The 22,926-nt window shown below is 45.7% G+C and overlaps 1 protein-coding gene and 1 long non-coding RNA gene across 2 annotated transcripts; both read right to left on the bottom strand.

Moving 5' to 3' along the window:
* Positions 1-1,510: 1,510 nt before the first annotated feature.
* On the bottom strand, positions 1,511-14,821 carry LOC116938302 (gap junction gamma-1 protein-like). The gene is made up of 4 exons (XM_076060404.1): positions 14,716-14,821; positions 8,575-8,906; positions 6,660-7,124; positions 1,511-4,076 (listed from the first exon to the last, which is right to left on the bottom strand). The coding sequence occupies exons 2-4, from the start codon at positions 8,874-8,876 to the stop codon at positions 3,872-3,874; spliced, it is 972 nt and encodes a 323-aa protein (XP_075916519.1). The 5' UTR covers positions 8,877-8,906; positions 14,716-14,821; the 3' UTR covers positions 1,511-3,871.
* Positions 14,822-16,810: 1,989 nt separating this feature from the next.
* LOC142912151 (uncharacterized) lies at positions 16,811-22,363 on the bottom strand. The gene is made up of 3 exons (XR_012933932.1): positions 20,506-22,363; positions 19,234-19,301; positions 16,811-17,138 (listed from the first exon to the last, which is right to left on the bottom strand). It is a non-coding gene; the product is annotated as an uncharacterized LOC142912151 (long non-coding RNA).
* Between the last annotated feature and the right edge of the window lie 563 nt (positions 22,364-22,926).

The raw sequence follows: 22,926 nt of genomic DNA, 5'->3' as shown, positions 1-22,926 counted from the left end.
TTAAGGTTCTGGAGTGGCCTAGCCAGTCTCCAGACCTTCATCCCATAGAAAATCTGTGGAGAGAGCTGAAGATTGAGTTGCCAAACGTCAGCCTCGAAACCTTAAGGACTTGGAGATCTGCAAAGAGGAGTGGGACAAAATCCCTCCTGAGATGTGTGCAAACCTGGTGGCCAACTACAATAAACGTCTGACCTCTGTAATTGCCAACAACGGTTTTGCCACCAAGTACTAAGTCATGTTTTGCAGAGGGGTCAAATACTTATTTCCCTCATTAAAATGCAAATTAATTTATAACATTTTTGACATGCCTTTTTCCGGATTTTATTGTTATTCTGTCTCTCACTGTTCAAATAAACCTACCATTAAAATTATATACTGATCATTTCTTTGTCAGTGGGCAAACGTACAAAATGAGCAGGGGATGAAATACTTTTTTCCCTCACTGTAAAAGAGTAAAGCCAGTGGGTTTTCAAAGTACCTTCCTTTTACAGAAATACATTTCACGTGAGCCCACCGCATTAAAACAATGCTCAGCTGAGCGGGGTGAGCCACGGGGGGGGGGGGGGGGGGGGGAGCACCTTTGTCACGTTCTGTAACTCACGTGACTTCTGCCGCGACAATGTCTGGATGTTTCTCCTGAGGATGACTGCTCGTGTTGTGATCGAAACATCGTGATTTCTTTTTTTATTATTTAATTTTTTCTACCTACGTGACTTTACTGAAAGAACCAAAGAGTATGAAAGACGTCTTGTCTGCTGATATTGTTCATATCCATGTACATCGATATCCCACATTGCTTACACGTACACACCACACACAATGAAATAAATAGAAACTAGAACGACTTTCGGGGATGGGCAAAGATCAAGGAATCTCTTTCAATGGAGCGAGTTAAATGTGTTCGATTCAACATCTCTCTGTACGTCTGTATCTCTGTTTGCCTCTGTGTCTCTCTCTGCCTGTGTCTCTGTCTCTCTATCTTTCTGTCTCTGTGTTCCTCTTATCTGTGTCTGTCCGCCTGTCCTGTATGTCTGTGTGTCTGTCTAAAGCACAGCAAGTTGGCACAGTAGGGGGCACAGGTGGTGCATCAGCCAGTCATCTCAGTCATCTCAGTCAGTCGACCAGTGGCACCTGGGTATGCCCCGTGACATGCCAGCGGGCATTCGACACTTCACTTGGCCTCAAGGTGCACATAGCCTGGCACAAGCGTCGTGGTGACGTCATCACCACTTAGTGACCAATGGCGGTTGTTGTTGTCTATCATAAACTAAAATAATAAACCACTAATGTAGACTGTAGCCTGCTATCAAAGCAATTTTGCTGACGGTTTCCATCTGAAGACGGAAGCTTGTGTTGCCTCCGAAACGTCGTGATTTAATTTAGTTTTCATTTATTTTATTTTACCTACGTGTCTGTGTTTAGTGGGGGTGTGCGTGTGTTTAGTGGGTGTGTGCGATTGATCACATTAAACTTACTCAATTAGCATCAATTAACATGAAATACACAATAATAATTTACATTTCCCAATTTTATTGAATATTTTTCTGAAAAACAATACATACAACACTGTGTCACCTCAGTTTAAGACGTAGGCTTTCGCGACCAATATTATTCATAATAAAGGTTTTTGGGTTAGATCGCGTTTATTTATAAATGTGTCGTAACCCTCCACCACCCGACACGGCCAATCAGCAAAAAAAAGTGTCACGTTGACAAAAGACAAATAATTCACTACTTCAGCCCACCGGTGTGTTGAAGAGTTAATCCACATTTACAGTTTGAGTACGACGTTTCGCTGGTAAATACATCCAGCATCATCAAGCAATTCGCCAGAATGGTAAAGCCCTCGCTTGCTCCCGGTTTTTATATAGAGCAGCAGGGTGACGTCATCACTTAACTCATATCAGGTGCATTGATTAGAGGCGGAGGGGGGGGTATTGTAATTATATAATCGATTAGTAATCAGTCATTGGTTATGATTAGTAATGAGTTGTAGATTAGTAATTCTTTAAATGTAATGTGTATTATTTAATAATACGCTTCCAGGCCGCACTAAGCCGGTAGATGTCAGAGCGATTAAAGTTATTCTTGTTCCTCTCAATTTCAATGGATTCTCTAATTAGTCTTTGCCAGTAATAATTCGTTTTACACACCACTGCAACATTGTCAAAATCAATTGAGTGTCCTTGTTGACAAGCATGTTCTGCCACTGCCGACAGTTGTGTTTGAGATAATTTAATATTTCTCTGTTCTTTTAGTCTTACGCTGATGTTACGTCCCGTCTGCCCAATGTAGCAGCTGCCACATGAACACTGTGTCACCTCAGTTTAACACGTAGGCTTTCGCGACCAATATTATTCATAATATTGCCAAATTAGCCCGTGTTCTGCAAAAGCAAAACATTACAGTAAGATTTGGTACAGTACACAAAATTCAAAAACTAGTATCTTGCACTAAAGATGCATTACCTGAACTATCAACAGAAGGTGTATATCGGATTAATTGTTCATGTGGCAGCTGCTACATTGGGCAGACGGGACGTAACATCAGCGTAAGACTAAAAGAACATCAGAGAAATATTAAATTATCTCAAACACAACTGTCAGCAGTGGCAGAACATGCTTGTCAACAAGGACACTCAATTGATTTTGACAATGTTGCAGTGGTGTGTAAAACGAATTATTACTGGCAAAGACTAATTATAGAATCCATTGAAATTGAGAGGAACAAGAATAACTTTAATCGCTCTGACAGCTACCGGCTTAGTGCGGCCTGGAAGCGTATTATTAAATACACATTACATTTAAAGAATTACTAATCTACAACTCATTACTAATCATAACCAATGACTGATTACTAATCGATTATATAATTACAATACCCCCCCTCCGCCTCTAATCAATGCACCTGATATGAGTTAAGTGATGACGTCACCCTGCTGCTCTATATAAAAACCGGGAGCAAGCGAGGGCTTTACCATTCTGGCGAATTGCTTGATGATGCTGGATGTATTTACCAGCGAAACGTCGTACTCAAACTGTAAATGTGGATTAACTCTTCAACACACCGGTGGGCTGAAGTAGTGAATTATTTGTCTTTTGTCAACGTGACACTTTTTTTGCTGATTGGCTGTGTCGGGTGGTGGAGGGTTACGACACATTTATAAATAAACGCGATCTAACCCAAAAACCTTTATTATGAACTGTGTCACCTGCCGTTCAGATTTGGCCACAGCTGTTCACAAACCGCATAGCCAGCATCTTAAACGCCTTTTGGTTTGACAAAATATAAATCGGAGCAGGCTGTTACGGTATAATAACGACGTGCCCGCTAAACTCAGGCCCTCTTATCCACCGATGAACGAGGAAGTTTAACAAAACAATGAAAACAGAAACTCACGCAAATTAAGAAGTAAGCTAAAGTAACAAAAATATTTGGGTTGCTTTAATCAAAACACACCTCCATATTGATTAAACACTCACGCAAACATTCCCCCCCCCCGACTCGTGCATTTATACGTTGGCCGAATGCGAAAGCCACAATGCCACACAAAACGCGTTCTAAGGAGATTTGAACTCTCAACGCTCTGGGTTACAAACCCAGCGCCGAATCCCCCGAGCCACGAGGCTGGGTGCTGGCGTGCCCCCCGTGCCGTCGCGAGCGCGTTAGCGGGGTGCCCGCGCTCTGCCGCTCGAATCTTAAAAGCGCAAACGGTCGCCTCCGATTGAATCTTGACGGAAGAATGTCAAGAAAACCTCCAAAGTCGAGACGATCAAAACGGCGGCGGGGCATTGGGGGGCCGAGTAAATGGAACGTGGGATGGCAAAAAGCGATTTGAGCGATAACTACGCCCGAGAGTAAAACCATCCCGCTAAATCAAGACGTGCAGGTTGTGGGGCGCGTCCACGCCGTGGGAGGCGCCGCCAGCGGCCTGCTCGGGGGGCTCCTGGTGGGCCCTCGGCGTCGCCCCCAGCTCCGTCTGAAGCTCCTGCACCTCGTCACGGAGCTGCCACAATTCCGATGGTGACGTCGCTCTGGGCCCCGCCGTGGACTCCGGCTCGCCGGCATCTGCCACCCTAGAAACGAGTCGAATTTCAATAAGAGTATTTTCATTAACAAAAAATATATATACACTCTCCATGATAGAGGCTTTTTTGGTTATATCGCATGTATAGTGCAGTGTATAGTGTAGTATAAAGTGCAGTGTATAGTGTAATGTATAGTAGTATAAAGTGCAGTGTATAGTGTAGTGTATAGTAGTGTATAGTGTAGTGTATAGTGTAGTGTATAGCGTAGTGTATAGTAGTGTATAGTGCAGTGTATAGTGTAGTGTATAGTGCAGTGTATAGTGCAGTGTATAGTGTAGTGTATAGTGCAGTGTATAATGTAGTGTATAGTGCAGTGGATAGTAGTGTATAGTGTAGTGTATAGTGTACTGTAGTGTGTAGTGTAGTGTATAGTGTAGTGTATAGTGTAGTGTATAGTGCAGTGCATAGTGTAGTGTATAGTGCAGTGGATAGTAGTGTATAGTGTAGTTTATAGTGTACTGTAGTGTGTAGTGTAGTGTATAGTGTAGTGTATAGTGTAGTGTATAGCGCAGTGTATAGTGCAGTGTATAGTGTAGTGAATAGTGCAGTGTATAGTGTAGTGTATAGTGCAGTGTATAGTGTAGTGTATAGTGCAGTGCATAGTGCGGTGGATAGTGCAGTGCATAGTGCAGTGTATAGTGCAGTGTATTGTAGTGTATAGTGTAGTGTATAGTGCAGTGTATAGTGCAGTGTATAGTGTAGTGTATAGTGCAGTGTATAGTGCAGTGTATAGTGCACACAACATCTATATACATATTCTTAGCTCTTTCGGTAAAGTCACGTTGAAGGGAAACAATAAAATAATAAAATATATATAAAACAATAAAACCGGATTCCCACCACCATCCATCACAGAAGAATTCTCTCATCAAGACTCTGTACCATAGAGCCCAATGCATATCCGACCAGGAACACATAGTCAGTGAACTCAAGCACGTACACCAAGTTCTTAAGGCTAATGGTTACTCCGACTATACAATCCGCAAAGCTATCACTCAAACCATGAAGGACCCTCTTGAGGAGCCTTTCAAAACCACCACTTTACCCTACATTGCGGGGATCACAAAAAAGATCTCTAAAATCTTGAATAAACACAAGATCCAGGTCCGTTTCAACACATTACATAAAATCCGTGATCTGGTTCCGTCTGTAAAAGATGTGATTCCGGACATACAATACCCTGGTGTCTACAAACTAAGTTGCCTCTGTGGTAGTAGTTACATTGGAGAAACCAAACGCCATATCTCGGACCGCATTCGTGAACATAAAGCAGACCTTAAACACGGTAGGACCAACACCTCGGCCGTAGCAGATCATTGTTCTAATTCAGTAGGCTCACATGCCATTGACTTTTCCAAGACGGAGGTTCTTTGTAAGCCATCTGGCTTCCATGAGAGATTCGTTCATGAGGCTATCCACATATACAAGCACAGAGACAATTTCAACCGAGAAGATGGATTCTATCTTAGCAATCATTGGAAAGATTTGATAAATCATTTCAGTTCTTGATTGATTGTTCACGCTTACAGTGGCTTTCAGACAGCATACATAAAAACAAATTTCGTCTCGCCCCTCCTCTTTTCAAAAAATAGATGGACTAGTCCTGGGCAAACTGCCAATCGTTGCGCGTGACGCAAACGTTATTTATATATATATAAATAAATATGCCGTTTTCAAAATAAATTTATGCAAACCGACACACCTGATGATGACCGTTTGAGTTATGGTCGAAACGTCGTGAGAATTTTTTATTGTTTTATATATATTTTGTTATTTTGTTGTTTCTCTTCAACGTGACTTTACCGAAAAAACTAAGAAGATGAATTACTGCAGTCACGAAAGCTTTAAATCAAAATCTATATACATAGTTATCAACACATACACTACACTATACACTACACTATAAACTACACACAACATCTCTATACATAGCTATCAACACATACACTACACTATAAACTACACACATCATCTATATATATAGCGGTTGGGGAGCTGACGGAACCAATATTATTTCCCTTCCACGTGACTTTAGCGAAAGAACCAAAAATAAGAGACAGCTTTGTTTAGAGCCTAGTCTCAAACAGTGTTAGATGAGAGGACAATGCCACTACGAAGACATTGACAGCTCGGGGTGAGACACACGAGGCTCTAAAGAAAGCTGTCTCTGGTGTGGAACAATCAGTTTCAAAGACAATGCATCATCATCATCATCTCGTAGACTACCAGAGCATGTTTTTTTCTGTTTGCATGTTCATTACAAGTACCGTGTGTGTGGCCAATGCAGTGAGATGATTCCTTGCAAGAGGTTTACGTTTGGTGTTATCATGTTCACACAGCTGTTTTATTTCTAGAAAAGGGTCAAACATATTCTTATATTTTGTTACTGGCAAGGGAGGTCCCATGATGTTTTTTGCTGTTGTCATCATCGGCGAAACGGCACGGAAACTCGAATTGTCGGCGTAGTTGGGGTCACTCTCTGACACACAGCCGGCGAGTGTCGAGCCGGTAGCGACCCGGCACGTTTAGTTTACGTGACGCAATGCCAACCGCGCCGGCGAGGCCCCCCACCTGCTCCGTGGCCGGTGCCTCCCGCTCAGCGAGTCGTGGATGGCGCCCAGCCCCAGGTAGGCAATCTCGGACAGTTGGAGCAGGAGGCTGAGACCGGCGACTGCGTACATGACCAGAAGGAAGACGGTCTTCTCCGTGGGGCGCGACACAAAGCAGTCGACGCTATTCGGGCAGAGGTCACGGACGCACTTGAAGCGCGGGGCCACCTCCAAGCCATACATCAGGTACTGCCCCACCAGGAAGCCAACCTCGGCCAGCGTGCGCGCCAGCAGCTGGAGGGTGTAGGCCACCATCAGGCCGTCCGTCTTGATCCACCACCGCTCGTTGTGCTGCTTCCCCTTGCCATCTTCTTCACCCTCCACCTCCTCCACCTCCTCCTCCTCTTTCTCCGTGCATTCAACCACGCGGTCGGGGCCGCCGGCTCGCTTGGCTCGCTTGGTTTGTTCGTCTCGCTTGTACTCGATCCTACCACGACAGAGAGCGGCGGCGTTTAAGTTTCACCCCTCGGTGTGAAACGTCGCGAGCAAATGGAAATATGCGCTCGCTATGAAACGCGACATTACGACGAACAGCGACAGCTACGAGGCTGTCCGGGATTCCACTTTCACTTCTGATCGTCGCCTCTGAGAGACCACTTAAAGTGTCCGTGCCGGTGGCAATGATCTGAATCGGTCCTGGGCCTACCCTAGGTCGACTCAGCCTCGAATGAGTAGCTGATGCGATTTGTAAAAACTTTGCCAACTGGGGAGAAAAATGCAGCCCGGCGTGGCTTTGGCCATAGACCCCCCTCGTGTGCTTTGAGGCGCCGCTCACGAGCAGCGCTTATCCCGACAGCCTGTGAAGGCTACATGGGGGATTTTTGTCTTTGTGCGCATGTGGCCCCGTGCGCGTCCGCGTGTGTCTGTGTGTGCGTGGCCTTACCGTGCACGTAGCCTGGCACAAGCACCGTGGTGACGTCACCACCGCTTAGTGGCAAATGGCGGTTGTTGTTGTGGATGTCTGTGCGCTACAAGCAAGCCAGCATCGGGACTCGAGGTAAGTGAAAATATTTACCTTCCTTTATTTTACGCTTTATTTACTACTAGCGGGAAGCACCCGGCGTTGCCCGGGGGAAAAAAATATTGAAAAACTTATCAAAACTTAAAAACATAACATATACAAATAAAAAAATAAACGATGATCGTTACCTCATTCATAAAAATTTAAATAAAACCCAACGCGCGGCGGAAAAAAAACGTACGCTCGCGTGCCAAGATTCGATTCTTTAGATCGCGCAAAGGAATCGAAGGTTGTAGATTTCTTTAGAATCGGCCTATTCCCAATTACTCGATACCACAAAAGCTCACCAGATATCGATTCTCGTCACACTTCATCGTCATCCCCCCCCCCCCCCAAAAAAAGTGTATTTTTATGTTTGCATGGTGTACAGTCTGGAAAGTACCCACATGGCAAATTTCAAGTGTGTTGCATGTCGGGAAGTACGCTAAACATTTCGAACAGACACACATATTCACAAAATTCCCTATAATAAATATAGATACACTACGCAATTATAATATCGCATGCAGATGTATTATATTTCTTACTGTTGAAGAGTTTAACAATGCTTCCCTTTTTGCTGTTGAACCGCAGCGTATTTCACGACGCTGACCGTGTGCGTGTTTAAACACAGCGCAGATTCGCTCTCCTGAAGTAAACTAGCCGTTCGGACGTACCGACGGGGGGGCTCGGGAACGGAACTCCATTCCTAAGTCAAGGGGAAACCTTGCCGGCCCTTTCACCGTTCAAACTCGTGACCAAATCGACGGCGCAGCCTAATTAAAAAACAAATTAAAACATTTCCAACTGCGGGCAGCCATTCAAATTTCCACCGTAGCTCCCCCGCTGTGAAAACTCCCTCCGGGGACCTCCGTACCTGGTGATGCGATGCACTGCAAAGCCGAGGTACAGGATGGTGGGCGTGGCGACCGCGATGCTCTGGAACACCCAGAAGCGGACGTGGGAGAGCGGTGCGAAGCTGTCGTAGCAGACGTTCTCGCAGCCGGGCTGCGCCGTGTTGCACGTGAAGCTGCCCTGCTCGTCGTAGTAGATGGACTCGCCGGCGACCGTCGTGAGAACGATGCGAAAGATGAGGAAGGTGGTGATCCACAGCTTGCTCAGGAAGGTGGAGTGCCGATCAACCTTCTCCAGCAGCTGCGTGAGGTAGCCCCAGCTCATCGTGGCCGCCGGTCAGATGCAGAGACGCCGCTGCGGGGAAATGTTCACACGAGTTTGTACATGCACTACTCTACTTACAAACCTTCAACTTAAAGACTTTTAGAGATAATACAAAAATCTATCCGGTTTGTCCAGTTGCCCGTTTGGAATGAGAGTCGTAAGTTCAACCTCCACGCACAATAAATGGCAGTGGTGGCATCTACATCGACAGAACGTGAAGAACCATTGGCAACTACATCTGTAGAACGTGATGAACCAGTGGCATCTACATCTGCAGAACAAGAAGAACCAGTGGCGTCTAGATCTGCAGAACGTGTAGAACCAGTGGCATCTAGATCTGCAGAACATGAAGAACCAGTGGCATCTACATCTGCAGAACGCGAAGAACCAGTGGCATCTACATCTGCAGAACGTGAAGAACCAGTGGCATCTACATCTGCAGAACGTGAAGAACCAGTGCCGTCTACATCTACAGAACGTGAAGAACCAGTGGCATCTACATCTACAGAACGTGAAGAACCAGTGGCATCTACATCTACAGAACACGAAGAACCAACGGCATCTACATCTGCAGAACGTGAATAACCAGTTGCATCTACATCTACAGAACATGAAGAACCAGTGGCATCTACATCTACAGAACGTGAAGAACCAGTGGCATCTACAGAACGTGAAGAACCAGTGGCATCTACGTCTACTAAATGTGAAGAACCAGTGGCATCTGCATCTGCAGAACGTGAAGAACCAGTTGCATCTACATCTGCAGAACGTGAAGAACTAGTGACATCTACATCTGCAGAACGTGAAGAACCAGTGACATCTAGATCTGCAGAACGTGAAGAACCAGTTGAATCTACATCTACAGAACGTAAAGAACCAGTGGCATGTACATCTGCAGAACGTGAAGAACCAGTTGCATCTACATCTACAGAACATGAAGAACCAGTGCCATCTACATCTGCAGAACGTGAAGAACTAGTGGCATCTGCAGAACATGAAAAACCAGTGGCGTCTACTGAACGTGAAGAACCAATGGCATCTACATCTGCAGAACGTGAAGAACCAGTGGCATCTACATCTGCAGAACATGATGAACAGTGGCATCTACATCTGCAGAACGAGAAGAACCAGTGGCATCTACATCAACAGAACGTGAAGAACCAGTGGCATCAACATCTGCAGAACGTGAAGCACCAATGGCATCTACATCTCCAGAACGTGAAGAACCAGTGGCATCTACATCTGCAGAACGTGAAGAACCAGTGGCATCTACATCTGCAGAACGTGAAGAACCAGTGCCATCTACATCTGCAGAACGTGAAGAACTAGTGGCATCTGCAGAACATGAAAAACCAGTGGCATCTACGTCTACTGAACGTGAAGAACCAATGGCATCTACATCTGCAGAACGTGAAGAACCAGTGGCATCTACATCTGCAGAACATGATGAACAGTGGCATCTACATCTGCAGAACGGGAAGAACCAGTGGCATCTACATCAACAGAACGTGAAGAACCAGTGGCATCAACATCTGCAGAACGTGAAGCACCAATGGCATCTACATCTCCAGAACGTGAAGAACCAGTGGCATCTACATCTGCAGAACGTGAAGAACCAGTGGCATCTACATCTGTAGAAGGTGAAGAACCAATGGCATCTACATCTGCAGAATGTGAAGAACCAGTGGCATCTACATCTACAAAAAGTGAAGAACCATTGGCATCTACAGCTACAGAACGCAAAGAACCAGTGGCATCTGCGTCTGCAGAACGCGAAGAACCAGTGACATCTACATCTGCAGAACGTGAAGAACCAGTGGCATCTACATCTGCAGAGCGCAAAGAACCAGTGGCATATACACCTGCAGAACGTGAAGAACCAGTGGCATCTAAATCTGCAGAACATGAAGAACCAGTGGCATCTACATCTGCAGAACACGAAGAACCAGTGGCATCTACATCTGCAGAACATGATGAACCAGTGGCATCTACATCTGTAGAATGTGAATAACCAGTTGCATCTACATCTACAGAACGTGAAGAACCAGTGGCATCTACATCTGCAGAACGTGAAGAACCAGTTGCATCTACATCTACAGAACATGTAGAGCCAGTGGCATCTACATCTGCAGAACGTGAAGAACCAGTGGCATCTACATCTGTAGAACGTGAAGAACCAATGGCATCTACATCTGCAGAATGTGAAGAACCGGTGGCATCATCGTCTGCAGAATGCGAAGAACCAGTGACATCTACATATGCAGAACGTGAAGAACCAGTGGCATCTACATCTGCAGAACGCAAAGAACAAGTGGTATCTACGTCTACTGAACGTGAAGAACCAGTGGCATCTACATCTGCAGAACGTGAAGAACCAGTTACATCTACATCTGCAGAACACGAAGAACCAGTGGCATCTACATCTGCAGAACATGATGAACCAGTGGCATCTACATCTGCAGAACGTGAAGAACCAGTTGCATATACATCTGCAGAACGTGAAGAACCAGTGGCATCTACATCTGAAGAACGTGAAGAACCAGTGGCATCTACATCTGCAGAACGTGAAAGACCAGTGGCATCTACATCTGCAGAACGTGAAGAACCAGTGGAATCTACATCTACAGAACGTGAAGAATCAGTGGCATCATTGGAAACCTCATTTGCCAGTAACAAAATATGATAATTGTTTTTTTACCCTTTTATCTGGCAACAAAACTGACACCTTTTTTACAAGCAGTCATGTTTACATTGACCACAATGCCTGCGGTCGGAACGCAAACAAAAAACAACTCTGATAATGTATGCACTGTCCTTGAAATTGATTGGTCCACACCTGAGACAGGTTTCTTTAGAGCCTCGTCTCACATGGTGTTGGACCAATACATTATTAGAGTTGTTGTTTTTTGTTTGCGTTCCGACCGCAGGCATTGTGGTCAATGTAAACATGACTCCTTGTAAAAAAGGTGTCAGTTTTGTTGCCAGAATAAAGGGTAAAAAAACAATTATCATATTTTGTTACTGGCAAATGAGGTTTCCAATGGTGTAAATGCTTACCCTGAGCTCAAATACTCTGATGGTGCATTGTCTTTGAGTTGTGCGCCTTTTGGCGTCTTCTGGTCCAACACCATGTGAGACGAGGCTCTAAAGAAAGTTGTCTCAGGTGTGGACCAATCAATTTCAAGGACAGTGCATACATTATCAGAGTTGTTTTTTGTTTGCGTTCCGACGGCAGGTATTGTGGTCAATGTAAACATGACTCCTTGTAAAAAAGATGTCAGTTTTGTTGCCAGATAAAAGGGTAAAAAAACAATTATCAATCAGTGGCATCTACATCTGCGAACTTGAAAAACCAGTGGCATCTACATCTGCAGAATGTGAAGAACCAGTGGCATCTACATCTACAGAACGTGAAGAACCAGTTGCATCAACATCTGCAGAATGCGAAGAACCAGTGGCATCTACATCTGCAGAACGTAAAGAACCAGTGGCATCTACATCTACAGAACGTAAAGAATCAGTGGCATCTCCATCTGCAGAACGTGAAGAACCAGTTGCATCTATATCTAGAGAACGTGAAGAGCCAGTGGCATCTACATCTGCAGAACGTGAAGAACCAGTTGCATCTACATCTGCAGAATGTGAAGAACCAGTGGCATTTACATCTACAGAACGCGAAGAACCAGTGGCATCTACATCTACTGAACGTGAAGAACCAGTGGCATCTACGTCTACTAAATGTGAAGAACCAGTGGCATCTGCATCTGCAGAACGTGAAGAACCAGTTGCATCTACATCTGCAGAACGTGAAGAACTAGTGACATCTACATCTGCAGAACGTGAAGAACCAGTGACATCTAGATCTGCAGAACATGAAGAACCAGCAGCATTTAGATCTGCAGAACATGAGGAATCAGCGGCATCTACATCTGCAGAACGTGAAGAACCAGTGGCATCTAGATCTGCAGAACATGAAGAACCAGTAGCATCTAGATGTGCAGAACATGAAGAATCAATGGCATCTACATCTGCAGCACGTGAAGAACCAGTTGCATCTACATCTACAGAACATGAAGAGCCAGTGGAATCTACATCTGCAGAACGTGAAGAACCAGTTGCATCTACATCTGCAGAACGTGAAGAACCAGTGGCATCTACATCTACTGAACGTGAAGAACCAGTGGCATCTACATCTGCAGAACGTGAAGAACTAGTGGCATCTACATCTGCAGAACGTGAAGAACCAGTGGCATCGACATCTACAGAACATGAAGAACTAGTGGCATCTACATCTGCAGAACGTGTAGAACCAGTGGCACCTAGATCTGCAGAACATGAAGAACCAGTAGCATCTAGATCTGCAGAACATGAAGAATCAGTGGCATCTACATCTGCAGCACGTGAAGAACCAGTTGCATCTACATCTACAGAACGTGAAGAGCCAGTGGAATCTACATCTGCAGAACATGACGAACCAGTTGCATATACATCTGCAGAACATGAAGAAACAGTGGCATTTACATCTTCAGAATGTGAACAACCAGTGGCATCTACATCTAGAGAACGTGAAGAACGAGTGGCATCTACGTCTACTGAACGTGAAGAACCAGTGGCATCTACATCTGCAGAACGTGAAGAACTAGTGACATCTACATCTGCAGAACGTGAAGAACCAGTGGCATCTACATCTACAGAACATGAAGAACCAGTGGCATCTAGATCTGCAGAACATGAAGAACCAGTAGCATTTAGATCTGCAGAAAATGAAGAACCAGTGGCATCTACATCTGTAGAACATGAAGAACCAGTGGCATCTACATCTGCAGAACGTGAAGAACTAGTGGCATCTACATCTGCAGAACACGAAGAACCAGTGGCGTCTAGATCTGCAGAACGTGTAGAACCAGTGGCATCTAGATCTGCAGAACATGAAGAACCAGTGGCATCTAGATGTGCAGAACTTGAAAAAACCAGTTGCATCTACATCTGCAGCACGTGAAGAACCAGTTGCATCTACATCTACAGAACGTGAAGAGCCAGTGGAATCTACATCTGCAGAACATGACGAACCAGTTGCATCTACATCTGCAGAACATGAAGAAACAGTGGCATTTACATCTACAGAATGTGAACAACCAGTGGCATCTACATCTACAGAACGTGAAGAACGAGTGGCATCTACGTCTACTGAACGTGAAGAACCAGTGGCATCTACATCTGCAGAACGTGAAGAACTAGTGAAATCTACATCTGCAGAACGTGAAGAACCAGTGGCATCTACATCTACAGAACATGAAGAACCAGTGGCATCTAGATCTGCAGAACATGAAGAACCAGTGGCATCTACATCTGTAGAACGTGAAGAACTAGTGGCATCTACATCTGTAGAACGTGAAGAACCAGTGGCACCTACATCTGCAGAACGTGAAGAATTAGTGGCATCTACATCTGCAGAACACGAAGAACCAGTGGCGTCTAGATCTGCAGAACGTGTAGAACCAGTGGCATCTAGATCTGCAGAACGTGAAGAACCAGTAGCATTTACATCTGCAGAACATGAAGAACCAGTGGCGTCTAGATCTGCAGAACATGCAGAACCAGTGGCATCTACATCTACAGAACGTGTAGAGCCAGTGGCATCTAGATCTGTAGAATATGAAGAACCAGTGGCATCTACATCTACAGCGCTCCATCTCTTCTCTAGCTGTTTAGGCATCCGCTCGCACGCACACAAACACAGATCTCGGGGCCGGGGCCACAGCAGCAAAGGGGAGACAAAGACGGCAGCGGCTGCGTGGGAGACAGCGCAGAGAGAGAGGGAAGGGTGGTGGAGTCAGACCTCTGTTGGAGCGCCCGGGAGCCCAGGAGACGTCCCGAGCAGCTGGGAGATGACGCAGAGAGATGAGAGACAGGGACAGCACCTGGCTAGGACGCCATCTTTCTGCCCCCCCTCACTTCCAGCCCCTCCCCCTCACTTCACCCCCTCCACATCCGCCCCTCCCCCACATCCGGCCCCTCCTTCGTCCTCGCTTTGGACCCTCCCCCTGGCCCCTCCCCTCACTTATGCCCCTCCCCCCCTCGCTTCTGGCCCTCCTCTCCCCCCCGTCACCTCCCTCACCTCTGCCCCCCCCCTCGCCCCTCACTTCAGACCCCGCCCCCCCTCACTTCCGGCTCCTCCCTCCTCATTCCCCTCCATTCCCCCCCTGTTGTGCGCGAGGGGTTCGCACCATGAGCTGGAGAACCCAAAACTATCCGCAGACTACCTGGTGCTAGATCTCCTCTCTGTTTAAAATAACACATTTGAACAAATTTTGACCTCGGGTCTTTGCTCATCTACCGGCTTCACATTCCCTATTGCCGTACAAAAACCGGAGGAAGGGCCTTTGCTATTGATGCCCCCAGGGTCTGGAATGCTATTGCCAATAAACTGCAACTTGAATCGCTACCAATGAGATCTTCACTCAAAACTGCTCTAGAGGAGTTGTACACCCTAGCTTGCCACTGCTATTCAGTGGCCTAAAATAAAATAAAATGTTTCCCTCCGGATGACCGCTGCAAAGTATTATCTGTTTTGTGATTTAGTGTGCTGATCTTAAAGGTGCATTGAAAAATTTGATACTCCGACTGATGCTCCTGTTGTTTGTGGAGTGACTCATGCAGCCAGCTGTCACTCTATGATCACTGTTACATTGCATTTATGGCTTTATTTTGGTGATTTCTAAAAGTTTTTTGGTTTGGCCATGTTTTTGTTTATTGTAGTACGGAGTTAGGCTGATGGCCTTAATCTTAGTTTTCTTGTTGTTGTTTGACTTGCATCCCAATGGGATTTTTGCACACAGCGTTGGTGTATGGTGCTATTTCAGGTTATTTTGATGTTTTTTTCCTGGATTTTCTGTTTGCACATGCACAAAGTCATTTCAAGATGTTTTCTTGTTCATGTTTTTGTTTGTTTGTTTGCGTTGCACCCGATTCAAGAGCCGAATGGCTCACAGGGCTATACCAAATAAATGAAACTATGAAACTATGAGAAGGGATGGACTGATGCGGCACAGGAGTATTTGGAGCTGAGTGGACTTGCCGACCAGCGGTGCCAAGATTAGCCTCTGTGGAGGAGTTTCCTGAAGAACGCTACTGGGCAGTAGAGGCAGTCGCCCTCCCAACAACAGCAGTGGTTGGAGAAGCGACGCTCACAACAACGAGCGTTGCACTGGGCGGATAAAATACAACGAGTTGGCACAATGGGGAGCACAGGTGGTGAAACAGCCAGTCATCTCGGTCAGTCTGTCCCGTGACCGGCTCGCAGAGAGCCTTCGATACTTCACGTGGCCTCAAAGTGTGCACTTTAAGTGCACCTAACCTGGCACAAGCGCTGTGGTCACGTCACCGCCACTTTATGGCAGTTCTGCATGGGTGCTAAAGAATCAACTAATGTCACCTGCTGGGTCTGTCCCGTGACCTCCTGCACCTAGCCTGGCACAGTGGTGCATCTGCCAGTCATCTCGGTCAGTCAACTAATGCCACCTGCTGGGTCTGTCCCGTGACCTCCTGCACCTAGCCTGGCACAGTGGTGCATCTGCCAGTCATCTCGGTGAGTCAACTAATGTCACCTGCTGGGTCTGTCCCGTGACCTCCTGCACCTAGCCTGGCACAGGTTCCAACGCGTTCTACCCTCCCGTCAATCCCCGCAGCTGCTACCGCTGCTGCTGCTGCTGTACAACAGCGACCTCTCTCAGATCTGCGTAACAGTCTCCCACCATGTGGCTTGTCATCTCTTCCCCTAGGTCGCTGGAGAAACACTCCATCCCATACAGGACCTGTGTCCACAGTCCCCCCTCCACGCCTCCGCTATCACAGAAGGATTTTCTTTGTCCTTCCGCTTGCTCAACGCCTTCAGGGGCGTCGTTCGGCGCTCAAAAGTATTTTGAAACTTTGACTTTATTTTCACAACTGTGGAACATTACATCTCTCGACCATTTACTGAAACTGGTAATACGATCAGAGGATTAGATATGCAACACCAACCGTGAAATGTTTTTATTAGATAAACTACATTATAAAAAAAACATTAACTTATACAAGTTGTGTTGCAGGCAAGGAAATTACTGTTATGATGAAGACCATCCGTAAAGAATATAAGTGACGCAATTTTACTAGAACACCTCAGTCAGACGTTTCAAAATCAATTTACCAACTCAGAAAATCCCTCAAAATATTTTCAGAAAGTTCTTCATAGCATCCTCAGCGTCCTCCGTTTGTTGTACGCTAAAATGCCGAACAACAACGACCAGCATTACAATTAGTGCGTCAATTTAAAATAACCCTCACAGTAGGCCATATTATTCACCATATAGACTATAGTCACTATACTTATTAACCCAGGAAAACATCGGTCAAAAATTACATCACTCCAATAGGGGGCGTCAATTGCTATGAATACAGTAGAAAGGTTTTTGTTTGGGTTAGATCGCATAAATGTGTCGTTAACCCACCACCACCCAACACAGCCAATTAGTAAGGTTTGTCACGTAAACAAGACGTGCCAATTAGTTCATACTTAAGCCCCACCGGTGTGTTGCAGAGTAAACGCACGGATCTGGCTGTCCGCCTGATGATGCTGGTTGTAATCACTGGCGAAACGTCGTGCTCAGATTTTAAATGTTGTGGATTTGCTCTCCGTTACATCGACGTGCTGTACTAGTAAGGTTTTTTTGGAGGGGGGGTTATATCGCGCAAATATAAATGTGTGGTTAAACCCGCCACCACCCGACATAGCTGTGGCTCTAGGGTTTGGTGTTACATGTTATTTATGTAGTTTATTGTAAAAAATTCGGTCACAGTTCCTATGATCAATGTTACATTGCATTTATGGCTTTATTTTGGTGATTTATAAAAGTTTTTGGGTTTGGTAATGTTTTTGTTTATTGTAGTACGGAGTTAGACTGATGCCCTAATCTAAGTTTTCTTGTTTTTGTTTGACTTGCATCCCACTGGGATTTTTGCACACAGCGTTGGTGTGCAGTGCTATTTCAGGAATATTTTGATGTTTTTTCCTGGATTTTCTGTTTGCACATGCACAAAGTCACTTCAAGATGTTTTCTTGTTCATGTTTTTTGTTTGTTGCGGTTGCACCCGATTCAAGAGCCGAATGGCTCACAGGGCTATACCAAATAATGAAATTATGAAACTATGAAAACTATGACATCTGAACAGAACATGCCAACTCGTTACCTGCACAGCACACCGGGTGTGTCGTGGAGTAAACCCACAACATTTACAAACTGAGTACGACGTTTCGCCAGTAATTACAACCAGCATCATCAGGCGATAGCCAGATTTGTGGAGACAGGAGGACAGAACAAATCTGGCTGTCGCCTGATGATGCTGGTCGCGAACACTGGCGAAACGTCGTACTCAGATTGTTAATGTTGTGGATTTGCTCTGCAACACACCGGCGTGCTGTACTAGTAACGAATTGGCACGTTCTGTTTACGTGACAAACCTTACTAGTTGGCTGTGTCGGGTGGTGGCGGGTTTAACGACACATTTACATTTTTGCGATCTAACCCAAGAAACCCATACCATTGATAAATGCACAACATTTACAAATTGCGTACTGTGACGCTTCGCTGGTAATTACACCCAGCTTCATGACTGGACTTGTGAGGGTTGCTCATGTTTAATATGGGAGGGTGGGTTGTTCTGATCCATTTTCTCTCACGTGCAATTTCCTAAATATTTTTTTTATAGGACACCAACGCGGACGGATTCTTTAAACATGCTTCACGACGATAGAAAGAAGGACAATAACCCGATCTAGAATACGATAAATCCTAACATTTGGAATGTATAAACTATGCCTTGATTCCCTTCCTCACTATTGACACACATTGCACAAGGTCACGAACCGACTGTGGCGGATGGCAATTTCTTGACAACCGAGTACAATCACTGTTTGAAGACTCAATGAACTCCCTGTGACGCACTCGTACGACAGCACCGTCACAAAGTGTTTCACTTCTTACCCCCGTAGGAAATTCAACCTTTCAATATACGGCGTACAATAGTGCAGGACTGTCATTTGCAAATTTGACTCCGGCAAGCAATGGCCAACTCATCTTAAAACAATGCCACGGGCTCTTTTAGCATCCTCTTCGAAGCAGACGGCGTGTCGTACTTAGCAGTTCATTGCCCGGCAGTAATATCCAGGGCAGTCCGCTAGATTCTAACCCCGGGACCTTTACAACAAGCGGGGGAAAAAACCCACTACCGCTGGGGCAGGTACTGTATAAGAACGTTAAATACGATAATACTGCACTGATGGTTGGGGCCCGTTGTTTAAAGCACCGATTTGTCTCACCTAGTGGAGCTTGGAGAAAAAAACATGCGACTTTTGGAATCACCGTAGGATTTCTCACCGCATGCCACCTGAGATGTAAAAAAAAGAGTAAGCACTTAAACATCGCCCTCCAATCACAATCGTGTCAAAACACAAGATGTCATCGTGGCGGCAGCCGTTGATACCACGAGACTTCTCCAAGCGAGGGAAGAAGAAAGAAGCAAAGAGGGAGTTGTTGTGGTTAGCGCATGCAGAGCGTGGATGAGATGAAACAGTTCGGTAAACCGAGCGCTCAACATGTGTGTAGAGCATCTACATCCTTAGACCTCCTTTGCCAGTACCAAAATATAATAATAGGGTTTTTCCCCTTTTTTCTGGCAACAAAACTGAAACCTTTTTACAAGGATTCATGTCTGCATTAACCACAATACCTGCAGTCAAAATGCAAACAAAAAACATACTATGATAATATATGCATTGTCCTTGAAACTGATTGGTCCACACCAAGGGACGGCGGGTCTCGTGATGGGGGGAGGGGCAGTCACGTGCCTACGGGTGGGGGTGGGCGGGTCTCGTGATGGGGGGGAGGGGCAGTCACGTGCCTACTTGTGTGGGGGTGGGGAGTTTGGTGATGTGAGGTGACGAGAAGAAAGTGATTTGAGGTGCGGAGTTGAGGCGAGAGAGAGGAGGTGAGGCGAGCGAGAGGAGGTGAGGCGAGGGAGAGGAGGTGAGGCGAGGAAGAGGAGGTGAGGCGAGAAAGAGGAGGTGAGGCGATAGAGAGGAGGTGAAGCGAGAGAGGAGGTGAGGCGAGAGAGAGGAGGTGAGGCGAGAGAGAGGAGGTGAGGCAAGGAGAGAGAGGAGGTGAGGCGAGGAGCGAGGCGTGAGGGGGCTGAAATCCGGCAAGTGGAGGGAGCCACATTGCATTCATGGCTTTTATTTTGGTGATTTCGAAAACGTTTTTTTTGTTTTGGCCATGTTTTTGTTTATTGTAGTACGGAGTTAGACTGATGGCCTTAATCTTAGTTGTCTTGTGGTTGTTGTTGTTGTTATTTGACTTGCATCCCACTGGGATTTTTGCACACAGCGTTGGTGTACGGTGCAATTTCAGGAATATTTTGATGTTTTTTTCCCTGGATTTTTCTGTTTGCACAGTCACAAAGTCACTTTAAGATTTTTTCTTGTTCATGTTTTTTGTTTGTTGCGGTTGCACCCGATTCAAGAGCCGAATGGCTCACAGGACAATACCAACATAAATAAAACTATGAACTATGAACTATGCTTCGCCGTTCTTACCCTCACGGCGATCACGGCGGCAGCAAGCAGCAGCGGCAAGCAGGGGCGGCACCGCTCCCCCATCGCCATGAGCCTCCTCCACTCAAGCCGCCGGCCGCGTCCGCACCGCCTCGTCCAGGCCCCGGCATGGCTGGCGCTGCGCGCCACGCTGCGGTGCGATCCCCGCTCGGCCAGGACGCTCCGCGGCTCCGAGCTGATGGAGGCGCTGCGGTTCAAGGCACGGGGGGGCCTCGAGGCACGGGGGGGCCTCGAGGCACGGGGGGGCCCTGAGGCACGAGGGGGCCTCGAGGCACGGGGGGGCCTCGCGGCACGGGGGGGGGGCTCAAGGCACGGGGGGGCCTCAAGGCACGGGGGGGGGGCCTTACTGACGAGCGCGCCGTGAAGAAAAAACAAAAAAATTGAAAAAAAATTCCTTCTAGAAAAGTAGAGAAGGGGGGGTGGGGGGTTACGTAAAACAAAGCATTAAAAAATCCCCCCAAAAAATCGAGTGCAACTGGGTTAAATGTTAATTAACCAAGTCACCAGGAATGTGTCCGATCTCACGCGATCTCGGAAGCTCAGCACGGTTGAGTCTGGATCGTGCGTCAATCGGTGACCACCATACAAACCGGCTTAGTGCAGGCTGCTGTTATGCTTCATGGTGGGCAGCTCTATCATCTTAATGCTCCTGCTCTCACCATAATCCTCACAACTCACATGGTGGAAAGCCCTCATCCAGTGGTGAATTAATAAAGTGATGTACAAATATAAGACAACGGTCTGATTTGCTCCCCAAAAAGGTAAGATTAAATCCCCATTAGCCTAATACACTTGAAAAGCAATGTTTAAACAACCAAACTCGTAATTTGTTTTATTGATGGAGAATATTGCTGGGGAGATGCTTTATCGCTAGCCATGCTATCTTAATGTTTTACAGCTGTAATCCTCTTGTTACGTGTGCATTGCATCAATAAATTGAGAAATATTCAGATAATTAGCGCTGTAAATGCCTCGGAGGCCAATTTCATTTACCAAATATAATATCAGGTAAGAATAGGAGGAATAAGAAGTGTGTTTAGTATAGAACATGCATCCATGTTAATGTAAGCCACAGGATGGCAGCAGCATGTATACACTGTTGATTAAAACCTTCCACTTTTATAACGAAAGCTGTTTTATAAGCAGACTTGAAGATAATGTTATAGTAAACGTGCGTATAATATGTTTTTAACATCTCTTTTTTGACATTTTTTTTATTATACAACTAATTCCTAAATGTTACATGTATAATAAAAGGAATTTACTCGCAACACAAGACGATCGCTTGTGTTGCGATGGAAACGTGATATTGTTTTTATTTTCATTATTTTTTCTATCTACGTGGCTTTACCGAAAGACCCAAAGAATATAGAAATTACATTTGGTATGACTTACCCAACCAAGATGGTTCTTGTATCATATGCTAGATGTACTGTAATTGAACATTTGTCTTGGTTTTTGTTTCTGACCGTGCAGATATGCCTGACCGGGTGCCGTCAGGATGCCATGATTAAGATTAATAGAATCTGTCACGAGCATAATTTAAAGTTATTTGCAGGAGATGTGTTTGGTTATCACAGCTACATGTTTATATTCTTAGCTCTTTCGGTAAAGTCACGTTTAAGGGAAACAATAAAATAATAAAAAATATATAAAACAATAAAAAATTATCACGATGTCTGAAATCCTGCGTCCTTTCACTGGAAAAACGACCTCTGCGGTACAAAATTCTACTCACCTGGTATCGACAATCAAGGGTATTTCCCTGTCCCCAGACGACCTGCTTGTCAGTTTTGATGTAGTTTCCTTATTCACCAAGGTTCCTGTACCTGACACCATCGCAATCATTGAAGACTTGGTTCATCAAGGACTAAACACTGAGGTACCCACCCTGGTGAGACACTGTTTAACCAATACATACTTCACTTGGAATGGAACTTTCTACAAACAAACTGAGGGCACCCCAATGGGCTCCCCCCTATCTCCGGTTATAGCTAACATTTTCATGGAGAAATTTGAGACTGACGCCATCCAGACTGTCACTCTGCACCCAACCTTATGGAAGAGGTACGTGGATGACACCTTTGTCATCTGGCCACATGGCCGGCCTGCTCTAGACCAATTCTTCGACCACATCAATTCCATACACCCAGCCATCAGATTTACCATGGAAGTCGAAAAAGATGGCAAGCTACCTTTTTTGGATGTCCTAATTAAAAAGAGACCTGATGGTTCAATGAGCCACTCTGTCTACAGGAAAGCTACCCATACGGATGCTTATCTGAAACCGGATTCCCACCACCATCCATCACAGAAGAATTCTCTCATCAAGAGTATCATAGAGCCCAATGCATATCCGACCAGGAACACATAGGCAGTGAACTCAAGCACGTACACCAAGCT

This window comes from Petromyzon marinus, unplaced genomic scaffold (assembly GCF_048934315.1).
Source record: "Petromyzon marinus isolate PM22_M1 ecotype Great Lakes invasive population unplaced genomic scaffold, UKy_Petmar_22M1.pri1.0 PM_G_Scaffold_19, whole genome shotgun sequence".
Taxonomy (NCBI): domain Eukaryota; kingdom Metazoa; phylum Chordata; class Hyperoartia; order Petromyzontiformes; family Petromyzontidae; genus Petromyzon; species Petromyzon marinus.
The sequence above is the reverse complement of the archived record's forward strand: the minus strand, read 5'-3'. Positions and strand labels throughout refer to the sequence as shown.